This window comes from Mycteria americana, chromosome 3, assembly GCF_035582795.1.
Source record: "Mycteria americana isolate JAX WOST 10 ecotype Jacksonville Zoo and Gardens chromosome 3, USCA_MyAme_1.0, whole genome shotgun sequence".
In the NCBI taxonomy this organism is placed as follows: Eukaryota; Metazoa; Chordata; class Aves; order Ciconiiformes; family Ciconiidae; genus Mycteria; species Mycteria americana.
In genome coordinates this window covers 130,984,115-130,996,636 of record NC_134367.1, presented here as the reverse complement: position 1 = coordinate 130,996,636, position 12,522 = coordinate 130,984,115, and the positions used below count along the sequence as shown (strand labels likewise).

Sequence of the window (12,522 nt, the reverse complement as noted above, 5' to 3'; positions counted from 1 at the left end):
AGTGGTGCTCTTGTGATTCTTATCATTGTTATAGTTGTTATTATATTACTGATGCCTTTGAACACTGCCATTCTGTAAAATGTGCGTTTGTTAACATTACAGGTACTTTACTGCACTACATCACACATCTATTTAGCTGTTTAGGCACTAGAGAATGTGAGATTGGAATTCTAGTTCAGACAGTGCTATTTTTTTATATACTAACACTTCATGTGAGGAATTCCAGTGAAATATATAAATATTTTCATTAAGATAAAAAAGTACAGAAAAAGATTTCTTACAGGTTTTTGTTCCAATAATAGAATTGCATTGACAGGATTGTTTCTATATTGCTGCTCATTGTGTAATTTTTTGTAGTATTTGGTTATCACATTATTTTGGTAAGAGTGGCTATATAATATAAATCTAAATTGTTTTACAGATAAAAGTATTTAGTGGGCCAGATTATATTCTCATGTCTAAGTGGGATGTCTAAATGAAAACGACCTCTGTAGAGTTAAGGGGAATTACTGTAGATTTTCCCTAGCACAGCTGAGAGAAGGCTCTAACCAAATACAGGTTTCCTACATTTTAAACTTCAAAAGCGTATCAACTAGGAAAGCTGCCTGCTTCCTGTCTCTTACAACAAGAACAGGAACAAAGCATCATTCTCATCTGAGTGCTGAGGCATACAGAATTATTAATCACATTTGTTCAATGGACCTCACACTTGTCTTTTTGTAATGTTGTGTTATAACGTCTAGCTGCAGGACCACAGGTAGCTGCTGTTCTAGCAGAACATCTCCGCTACACTGTCTGTCTTCTTGAATGATCTCTTTCTGTTCTGTATTCCTGGATTTGTAAGAAGATTGATTAGAACCTGTTTTTATATGAATCCATCTGAATATTTATATCTCTGACTTTTTGTGTGGAGCATTGTTCTGCCAATTGAATGAAACAAAGCAGCAGTAAAGCTTCTGTCATCAGCTATGGCTTTTTCTGCAAATGAAGTGGTTGCTAGTAAGCCTCTTGGGAGGCTGTAATCAGTATGTGCTCCAATAAACAAACTCACCTGGCAGGTATATGACAGAAAAGACTGGAATATTGACTAATAAAATAATGTTTCATGAGCCTGTTTGGGTTTTTTAAACTCAGTCATTTAAACAAATGCATAGGAAAGTTGCCAAAGAATGGTTAAAACATGTCTTTGCCTTATTTGAAAATACATACACTTTATATATGAAAATGGCTTATTTATCTGGCTTTTCCAAAAACAACATGCAGAAGTATTTTGCCAGAAGAGATACTTTTTCTATTTTCATAAGCAAAGCCAGCCTTTTATTTTGTCAGTTGTGTATACAAATGCCTGTATGTGTGCAAAATGTTTTTTTTTTCTGTTATAAAATTAAAAAGCTCATATTTGGAAGTACCCTTCTGTTAATTCAAAAAGGTTTTTTTCTTGAAGAAAATTGCATTATTCTGCTTGCTCTGCCATGTATTGCAATTACACTTCTAATATATTGGTCAAAGTGATCCACATGAAAGCAACATTTTGGAGGCAAATTTTATCCTGGTGTTTCCTTTGAAATCTTCCCACATCCTTTCTGGTTCATTCTTTATTGTATGGGGCTCATAGCTTCTCCCTAGCAAGGCTGCTAAGAATCTTGCATCTTATCTACTTCTGTTTTGTCTTTGAAAACAGTTTTAGCATCCCACATCCATTTTTTTCACCAGGAAGTGGTACTTGCCATTTTTTCAGAGAGAAGCCTTTTCAAGTTCTTTCTCATCCTTGAATTCTCTCAGCCTAAGAGGAAATCAGCATCGTTCAGGGTTGCTGATTCCAGACTGATCCTAATAGCATTAACCAGACAAGGCCCAGAGGGTTTCTTTCTCCATGCAGGCAGTCAAATTCTATAATCCTTTTACTAAATTTATCAAACTCTATCTTTATTTTTTTTTCTCCTGTTACTCTACTTCAAGGCTGTACCTAAATGTTCCTGCTGGGGTGGTCAGAAACCTCCTTCTTTTCAGGCTATATTCAATGTTCTGTTTATGCTGTTTGTTCTAGTGCCAACATGGTCCTTCAACATAAGTTTTTCTCCTTCTTTGATGTTTATCCTCCTGATGTATTTTTGGAAACAATACTATCCTTTCCCGGCCTTTGTTTCACTAAGGTATAAAAGTTAAACTCTTTTGGTCTTCTTTAATGTGATCCAGTCTTAATTCTCTTAGTCATCCTAATAATCCTTCGCTGCATTTTATTGGTTTTATTCTGATTTCTTGAGGTAACTTGTAAAGAGCATGCCAGATGAGGTCACTGTGTGTTGTGTGCTATTGTTTTTGTGTACCTTCTGGAATAGCACCCAGGATATATTTTAGGATCAAATTTCCTTTTTCCTGTCTGCAACTCACTCTAATCATTCTATAATTGAAAAATAGTGTGAGATTTTACTTCTTTTTGCTGGTTCCACTTGTCTTTCAAGCTTACAGCACAGTGCTAGATATACGGCGCTGAAAGTATGGGCTTTGGTTAAATTTCATTCCATGTCTATTTGTTTAATCATCAAGAAACCTCTCTTTCTTCCAATATGATAAATCCATCTCTGGGTTCACAGTGCTTCCCAGCTTGCTGTCCATAGCAAACCTCATTAGCATTCTCATCTTTTGTGCCAGTGTCTTTAGCGAAAATATTAAAAGTTACTATTCCAAAGCTTATACCTAGAAATCTCAGCAGTATCTTCCATCCAGCCTAATTGTTTCTTTCTGTAAAGCTTGCTATAAAACTTCATCCAGTATCGCATTACAGTTCTTGTACAAATTGTCATTTTCTTGGGTTTAGCTGATAATCACATATGCTACCAGTCAAATATTTTGCTGAATATTTTATAAATCTTTTACAAATGCATTAGATTTATGACAGTCCTCAAAATAAAGACAGTTGGGTACTGCTGACTTAATTTTTCTATCCCAAGAGGTCTTTTATGCATTTTCTTCCATACTTTTCATTACTCTTTTCTTTAAATATTTTTCTAAATCTTGCATACTACTGAGATCTGATTAACCAGCTTGTAGTGATCTGGGAAACTCCCTCCATTCCTTCGTAAAAATATAGGTACATTATTTGCTTTTCTTCATCTTATGGCATAATTTATTGGTTGATTATTTTTATTTAAAATTATGGAAATGAGCGAATCAGCATGCAGTTTTGTCTACTAGTTCATTCAGGTTTATGACAAGAAAATCCCATGGTTGGAATGTTTATGCTCTCTGAGTATTGCTTTCACTTTCCGTGAAAATTTCAGTCTCATCTGCTTTCTTTCAGAAAGACAGACCCTTTCTTTCTACAGAAACTGCATTTTTTTTTTTATTATTATTTGTCTAGGGGAATTCTATTATATCAGATAAGTAAAGTCTGGAGATAACACCAAATGATTATGTAATTTAGCTTCACCCTGTTTTCTCTTCTGCTATCATAGATATGTGTTCAGTTCTGAGGTGCCGTCCCTGCTAGAACTGGGAACAGTAAAGACTCCTTTATTTTGAAAGACATTTGAACCTGGAACTTCACTTGAAAGTGTCTGAAAGCTTCATTTGATATTATTTGCCAAGACATTCAGTGCCACTGTTGGAAAATTCTGTGTCCATGTAATGATTCAGGCAGTCATTGTACACACCCTTTCTCTTCTAGATTGATAAGCAGTTTTGAGATTTTAAAAACTAAATTTCTGTAAGGCTATAAGCTCAAGTCAGTGAAATCATCCTCATTCCATGGTTGGAAAGGAACTCAATACATTATAAAATCTTAATATAAGGTGTGCATGCAAATGGGCCTCTACCAATTGAGTTAGACTTTTTGGTTTTACTCTTGATATTGAAATATTGTGCAGTCAAGAAAAATCTCTTGCTGCTTTCAATTTCCTTTGATGCAGATTATGGAGTCTTGCTGACCATGCCTTGATAGCACGTTGTAATATGGAAGAAGCAGTGCGGAGTGTGTCTTTCAGTCCTGATGGATCACAGTTAGCACTTGGAATGAAGGATGGTTCCTTCATTGTTCTTCGAGTACGGTGAGAAAATATGACATTAGTTTCTCATGTTAATGTTTTTTTTCCCCTTGAGTAACTGAAGACCATATTATAAAGTCTTTTATTCCTATAAAAAGAAAAAAATCATTGGGTATTTTATCAGAAACAAAGAGTAAAAATTGAGCATATGCTTCCATAATATCACTTGGTGTTTTAAAAGGTGGTAGTTTGGCAATTATGCTTTATTTAATTCAAAATATTAGCTCTTAGTAATAACGTTTATAAAATTCGAGATTTTCACTTTTGGCTTTTTTTCTTTATTTATTCTGAAATTATACAGATGTTTTGTGAAAAGTAATGTGCATAACAGAGATAACATAGTTTTGAGAGGAATCTCCTTGATCATATGGTTCCTTTCCTGCCATATACAAGAATGGATACTATGCAAAATAATCAGTGATTGAAAGACATGTTTAAGCATTTGCAAGATATATGTGAATTCTATTTTTCATATTAGATGACAAGGGTTTTTTTGCATGAATGCATTGTATGCAGTAGGCGTTTTCTGTGTGGAATACTACTATGGAAGACACACAAAAGCAGGTGAAACATAAAATTGGCCGTGGAGTGAAATAGCCAAACAAAATAGCATGATTTCAAAACACATAAGCTATTTTAATTGATACTTGGAAGAGTTTACCACTTCCTTAACGTTATTCCATATGTTTGGTAAGCTTATATTTAAAATACTTTGAACTACTAGCTGATAGGAGGGAGAAGCCTGTAACTGATGGAAGATCTGTGAAAACCCCTGTAATGTACTGCTTTAATGACTTCTACAAAACTTAAGTGATCTGTTCATGTTAATTTAAAATCCTTTTCAAAGACTAGTATTTATCTAAAGAAGTTAATCTTCTTTGTCTCACAGTAATCTTGTCTTTGCTAATTTGCCTGATACCTAACATTATTCATGATTCAGCTGGTGGAGACTGATAATGATAAACCCAGCATTATTCCTGAAAGAGTGTCAACACCCTTGTGTAAGGCCCTGAATGCAATTGCTTCTCCGTCTGTTCCTTTTCTGTGACAGATCTTCTGACAGGGTAACATATCCGCAGCCCATGAGCCAGGAAAACTGGGCGATGGCAATGTGTTTTGTTCGCATTTTTTTTTTTAATCATTTACTCAGCAACATGAATCTTTGTTCTTTTTCTTGGCCATGAAGGATCTGGATCTGTGGAATAATCTAGAGAATTAGCTGCTCTTCTCAGTAGCAATATTTACCACTGGAAATAGTTACGTTACCAGTTTTCAGTAATAAGACAGAGCTAAGAATTTTTTTTTTCCAAAACGCTTTTTGAAGGAAAAAATGGCTATGAATAAATAAGAATTTTGCCAACAAAATTTCTACTGTTACTGTCATTTTTGAGTTTCACCATTTTAAGATAAATTTCTAACAAAATTATTCTGTTCGTTTTTTGTAAGATCCTGACCGTCTGTAATATTAATCTTTCAATTCATATCAGCATCTCCCAGAAATCTCTGTCTTCAGTTATGGATGATTCTCTTTTCAGGACTCTGCTTTTAACCAGTACTATGTATCAGCATTTTTAAGATATATTAACAAAATTTATTGTTTTTTAAATAAATTCGAGTCTTTTCATAAATTTGATGCTACTAGCAGTAATTAATTAAAGCAGAAATCAGGAAAAATATTTTAAAAGCTTAAAATGGAGACTAACAGAAGCATGACCCCTGCAGAAGACTCTTCTTCATAAAATTTCCTTACAACCCAAATGTATAACATGGTATGGATTGTCTTTGTAAATACAAAATTAATGGCACTGAGACTTGGCTCATTGTTCAGTCAACTCAGGGGAAGATTTTATTTAATTTAGTTTTAATTCTCTCCTCATAGCCAAAGAATTTGGGGAAACCTACTTGCAAAAATTTTGTCTGCGTTCACTAGCATTGCAGGTTTTGGTTCCTTGATTGACAGGAAAGGGGGTTATATCAAATATAATTTGATAGGGAAGAACTGAATATTTTTTTGAAAACTACACTATATAGCTGTCTTGATTTTTTTCAAAGATGCATACAAGGTATTGTCACTTCTGTTTTTCCACTGGCGGGTGATGGTGGTGGTGCTGGAACCCCCAAAGCTGTAGCTAACAGGGTATGGCATGTGGGATTAATCATATCTAACTTTACCAGTCTAATTGTTAGCCTCTAATCTAAACTGTTTGCCTGTCTCCCCAGAAAAGTCGATGTGGAGAAATGAGTATCTCCCAAAGGCCATTTCCACATGTCTTGTGAGAGACAGGGTAATTGCTCTTTAGATGGAACTCTTTTTCCATTGTCTATGTTAAAAAAAAAATTAAGTCTGGTCTGGACAGCTAACTATTTACAGCTAAAAGTAGGTGAATAGAATGAAGAGTATCATTGACAGGTAAAGTTGTTTCTAAATTTTGCTTTAAAAGTATGCTTATAACCAATGAAAGCAATAGGAACTTCTCAAAAAAAAGATTTTTTTTTTTTTTTTGTGAAATGTGCTTTTTGTTGTACAAATTATTCAGTGCATCTATCTTCGTATTTGTCTTAAATATTTGTGGATTGCATGTTCACAAGTTTACAGTTCACATTTTCACTATTGGTTCTTGCAGAGACATGACAGAGGTTGTTCATATTAAAGACCGAAAAGAAGTAATCCATGAAATGAAATTTTCACCAGATGGCTCTTACCTTGCTGTGGGTTCTAACGATGGCCCAGTGGATATCTATGCGGTTGCTCAGCGATACAAAAAAATAGGAGAATGCAACAAATCTTCTAGTTTTATAACTCATATTGACTGGTCCGTGGATAGTAAATTCTTGCAAACCAATGATGGCGCAGGAGAGAGACTGTTCTACAAGATGCCTTGTAAGTTTACAAGTGGCTCCTGTTAAGAACAAATAACCTTCAGTGTTGATTTGAAGAGAACAAGAAAAATACAATATAAATAGTACATCTGCAAGCAGAGTTTCTTGACTGGAAATTACATAAATATCTAACGTTTTTCCACTTTTTTATGTTTTTAGCATGTTTATGTGCAGCTGCATTAGAACTTGTAAGATGTTTGATGGTGTCAAATACCACAAATGTGAGATTATACTACTTTAAAGTAAAATTGTGAATCTTTAGGGTTTATTGAGATTAAAAGACTAATCCCAAGAAGAATACACAGATAAATGTGATAAAAAGAAATGGAGTTTACTGAGAAACAAATGATTAAGCAGATTATTCATTTGCATATTTTCAGCTGGGAAGCATCTAACTAGCAAAGATGAGATCAAAGGAATTCACTGGGCCTCATGGACCTGCGTGATAGGGTCTGAAGTGAACGGAATTTGGCCAAAATATACAAACGTTACAGATGTCAACTCTGTGGATGGAAATTACAACAGCTCAGTGCTAGTGACTGGAGATGATTTTGGGCTGGTTAAATTATTCAGATTTCCATGCCTAAAGAAAGGTAAGATAGTACTTTGTATTTCTGAAGAATGCGGTATTTACTTTGATACCATATCAGTATTTTTTCTAATGGTGGCTTTTGATTCTTGTGTATAATTCGAATTAGTGTGTGCACAATTCATATTAGTATTAATGCGCATAAAGATGAGACTTTAACCCTCTAGGTATTTAGTGATTTCCTGCCAATGTATATGTACTTGTTTTTAGAACTGTTGAGAACATATAGTTTAGCATGTGCTTATTCTGCTAGTACATTTTCAGAAACTAATTCAGCAAGACTTTACATCACATCAATCGTATCAACACCAGACGCACTACTATAATTCGTCCAAATTTATGCCAGTAACAATTCCAGAAACTTCAGCAGGGTTTCACTGCCTGTTAGCGTGTGTCAGTGTAGCTCTGTGTGAACTACTTGCTTTGTCTCTGTAGTAGGCTTTTAACACAGATTGTTTCCTCAGTATTTGCACTGTACCATGCATAAAGCCAACAAAACTAAATAAAATGTTTTGGCTTTCCATGACCTTCAGTGTTTAATTTGATATCATATCAGTATATTTTCTGATAGTGAATTTGAATTTATGTGTATAGTACACTACACAATACATGTGTATAATTCACATTAGCAGTAATGGCCATAAAGGTGAAAATTAAACCCTATGTGGATCTGGTACTCCTTGCCAGGATTTAAGTGCTTTTCAGAAAACTGAAGTGAACATATTGTTCATATTATTTTATGCCATTTATTTTTATTTTAAAATTACTATTAGTATCAGTGTATCAAGAGGCATTTAAGTATTTTTTTGTTTTCAGTTTTCATAAGGGTGTTTAGACTGTGTTTCCATTGAAAGCCTAACTTACTTACAGTGTTAAATTTTTTTCTTCTTGCATACTAACAGTTCTATTTTTGGCTTTTTAGGAGCGAAATTTAGAAAATATGTTGGCCATTCAGCACATGTAACCAATGTCCGTTGGTCCCATGATTTTCAGTGGGTTTTAAGTACGGGGGGTGCTGATCATTCTGTTTTTCAGTGGCGATTTATTCCAGAAGGGATAACAAATGGCATCCTTGAAACATCTCCACAAGGTAAAAATGATCTGTTCTTAATTATTTATTAAATAAAATCAACAGAGAATGCAGAACTGTTGAAAAAGCTTTTCTTGAATTAACAGAAAATATTTTTATTATAATTCCCTGGAATTGCATATACTCAGCATGTTTGGGACATTCTACTTTTCATAGACAACCATTTGTTTCAGGCAAGGTACATTAAAAACTCTTCTGCAGTCTGCTGTATTGTATGTTTAGGAATACACAAGAAGTATTTGTCAAAGCGTGTGAAAAAAGACATTCAGAGGGAGATTACTAGATCAAACTCAATTTTCAAAATTAGCCATCTAACTTGCATTCAGAAGTCTGACTATGTATGTTGAATTGTTTAATTTTCTTTTCAATGCAAATTCACATATATATGTGATAGCTGTACTTTAGAATTTTTTTCTTGTTTTATCCATTATACTTACAATATTTTACAAAAGCTATATGAACTACGTAGTGGCAACTGCTGAAAATTGGATTCCCTTCAGCAAAAGGGCAAAAATTCACTCTGTACCTGGACAATTTGGTAAAATACCTGTGTTACAGCAAATCTCCTTAAACACAGTGATCGCACTGAAAATTTTTATTTACCATTTCTGGATGTTTTCACTCCAAAGCCTGTTAAGAAAACAGTATTCTCTCAGATGATGGCAATGTCCTAGTAACTACTCAGTTATTCTCCTTCCCTCTGCCACCCTTCTGCCCCAGGCATTGAAACAGGAGAAACAGAAACGGAATCTGACACATTCAGTCAGCCCACATGAATTTTACATGCTGCTTAAGCTTCCAAAGTTGTTGAATACTGCTTTGCATGTAGTCTAAATTATATAAAAAGATCACATACTATTTTCTTGTGATTAGATGTGTTATATATTGATTTTTTTTTTTTTAAATGCAGAGGGTGGCGTTGATTCCTACAGTGAAGAATCAGATTCAGATTTATCTGATGTGCCAGAGTTAGATTCTGACATTGAGCAGGAAGCTCAAATCAACTATGATCGCCAGGTGAGTAAAAATTAACACACTGTGCCAATTACCTGACAATTTATCGTGACTATTCAGTAAAGATAAGCAAAAGAAGTTTGCAGCTAATTCATCAGACTACTCTAGGAAGATTATTTTGACAGTATTCAGCTGATTATGCAACCAATATACATAAAAACAAAGTTTACTTTAGCTGTAGATGAGAATTTAAAAGGGTTTGGAGAAGAAGCATCCGTGTATATACCATTATATATTAGAATAAAGAAAACATCTTGAAAAACATAAATTTAAGCATGAGAGCTTATTGCTGTCCCCATTCTCATGACAGGTGTTAGAGAAGACTTTTCAGTCCTATCAAATTTAGAATCCCAATTTGTAGACTACAGCTCACAGAGTTTTTGTATGATTTCTGCATATTCAAAGCAGAATACTCTTAATGAATATTAAGCCTGTATAATACATTTATTTGTGACAGATCCTTTTTTATTGCCAAGGACAACAATGTCCAAGAATTAAAATTGCCCTAGTTTATGAGAACCAAGTAAAATTGGTCTCTAATAATCACTTAATACACTTAATTTTTTTTCTATTTTCAGTACAACTATGTTCTGAGAACAATTAAGATAGATTGATTCCATGCAAGAAGAAAACAAATCAAATAAGTATTCTTTACTGCATTGATTTTTTTTCAGGAATGGTAGTATGCCATTCCACTCTTTAACCTGATCTTTCAGTGTTGATTTATGCTTTGTCACTAAGGGCTTGCCTGGTGATCAGAACTGTTACCTGAACTTGGTTAGTCACCAGATCTGCTGTGCTCACATCACTCAGGCACTGTGGGACTGCACCCCTTTCTGCGAGGGCTCTCTCTTGGCTGGTCTTGTTACCATGCTCAGCTCTTGGCTCCTCTTCTTTTTACAAAGCAGTTTTACCTTGCTGCTCCCTGGCGTGAGGTTTCACCCAACGTGCATCCTAACGATTTGCACCTACACTGCTATATTAGAAAACGTTTTTCAAGTTCAGAAAGTTACATGAAGCTTAGAAAATGCCATAATAAAATGTAGTTTTGCCCTTTTAGGTGCATGGATTATGATTACACATTTCTGCAGGACTTCTACTTCGTTTGGTGTATGGGATATTTAGTTCTTACCTAACAAGAAACTAATCAGTCCTTTTTCATTCATCAGGCCATTCCATGGCCTTCTTTATTGCACAGTGCTCGAACGTGTCTCTGAAGACAGAACTATCTTCCTTGTGGTTCTTTCCATTCCATTCATGATACTGAGTGCTTCGCAAACACTGATCTTTATAACAGTCTGTGATGTGGAAGGATGCTGTTATCGTTGTTTTGAAAGAAGGGAAACATTAACATCAAATTCTGCTGTCTGTCGTCTGACTTTCGCTTCTATTTAAAAATACCTGGGACCTGATTTTCAGGAGCTGTTGTCATTGTGAATAGAATATTACTTGTCACCTTGTCCTGTTACCTTATCAGTTGCAATGGTGAAAGGTCAGAACTTCCTCAGACCAGAACTGGGATCTTGTACTAAGCTTGAAAAATACTGAGCTTGAAAAATACAACCACTAAGCTTGGTTCAAGTTGGTTTGAGTGATTTAACGGCTGACATAGAGCTGCTTTCTAGAATGTGGAAGGATCACCTTTAATGTTCCATGCTTTAGCCAAGGACCGTCCTTTGTCTTTTCATCTCACTTTCTAGATTCTGCAATAAATTACATAGGTCCTTCTGACAACAGCTTATTTTACCTCTTCATTACAGAGAGCGATCGTATTTGCCAAATGCAACAGAGGTTTTGTCAAATTTTCTCCCTCCCCTCTCTTTTACTCCAAGTCTCACTACAGTGCTTGTGCCATCCTTCTTCCTCCTTTCCTCCTCCTTCTCCTGCTTTTCCATCTGCATTCAAATCAGACAGCATCCTCCTCCACGCTGTCTATGTGTCAAAAAGGACGTCTGGGTTTAAAAACTAAAAGTGACAAAATAGTCGTAGGCAGTTAAACAGCAATATTCCAGGCAGGTTAATGCATGAAAAAGCTAGAAGCAACTTAAAATAGAATCTTATACAGGAAGTGAGAGACAACCCCAAGCATGAGCTGCGCTTTACATTTCGTTAAATGAAATAATTTACAAAAGCACATGGAAACAAAACCATTAATATTATTTTGAGAATTGGGTTTGGGTTTGGTGGTTTGGTTTGTTTTTTTTTTAACGTTATAGATGAAGCAGTATAGAGGATTCTAGATTTTGAGATGCGTTACAAAATGACGATCCTATATTCTGTTTCATTGGTAGCATTCACTGAGGAGCAAGAGTAAATGGATGAGAACACTCAGGATAAAGTACAATACATAAGAGTGACAGGCACAATATGTTAAGGCTCTCTTTGCCTACCATTTCAAAAGCTCAGCTTGTTATATGAACACCTTGCTTGTAAAAATCCAGTATTCCGTCTTTGCAGTCAGGAAGATTTCTGTGGGAATGGCAATTTCATTGTCCTTTTGCAAAATCCAAGAAATGTAGGCACAGAAAACAAACAATAAAGCTGTATTTCAGCATTATAATGGATTTTGTTTGGTGCCACAGCTTTGAAGATGCTTCAAACATCTTTAGCAGCTCCACAGAGTTTCAGCATTTCTGAAAGATTTAAATGTATAGTATTTTGTGTATTTATAGAGCTGTAATTCTACTTCGGGATTCTGGACACATGGGCAAATCACTGAAATGCTGTTGGTTACTCTGTATTTCACCATAATCCCTAGATAGAACTCATTTATTATGTTCAGCTTTGAGTATGTACACTGAAGCACATACGAAGTTAAAAGACACTTTAAAAGTTCCAGTCAATATTTAAATTCCTTTTCACTAAGTGACACTGGAATCTTCTAGAAAAAATACACTGCTGCTGCT

General features: G+C 34.9%; 1 protein-coding gene across 1 annotated transcript in view; it reads left to right on the top strand.

Annotated features, from left to right (window-relative positions):
• Positions 1–12,522, top strand: part of EML6 (EMAP like 6) — a 116,557-nt gene that overhangs the window by 52,469 nt on the left and 51,566 nt on the right. The window contains exons 8-12 of the mRNA XM_075497030.1: positions 3,909–4,046; positions 6,668–6,924; positions 7,304–7,516; positions 8,435–8,602; positions 9,513–9,619. Of these exons, the coding sequence (XP_075353145.1) occupies positions 3,909–4,046; positions 6,668–6,924; positions 7,304–7,516; positions 8,435–8,602; positions 9,513–9,619 (883 nt within the window). The remainder of the gene's footprint in view (positions 1–3,908; positions 4,047–6,667; positions 6,925–7,303; positions 7,517–8,434; positions 8,603–9,512; positions 9,620–12,522) is intronic.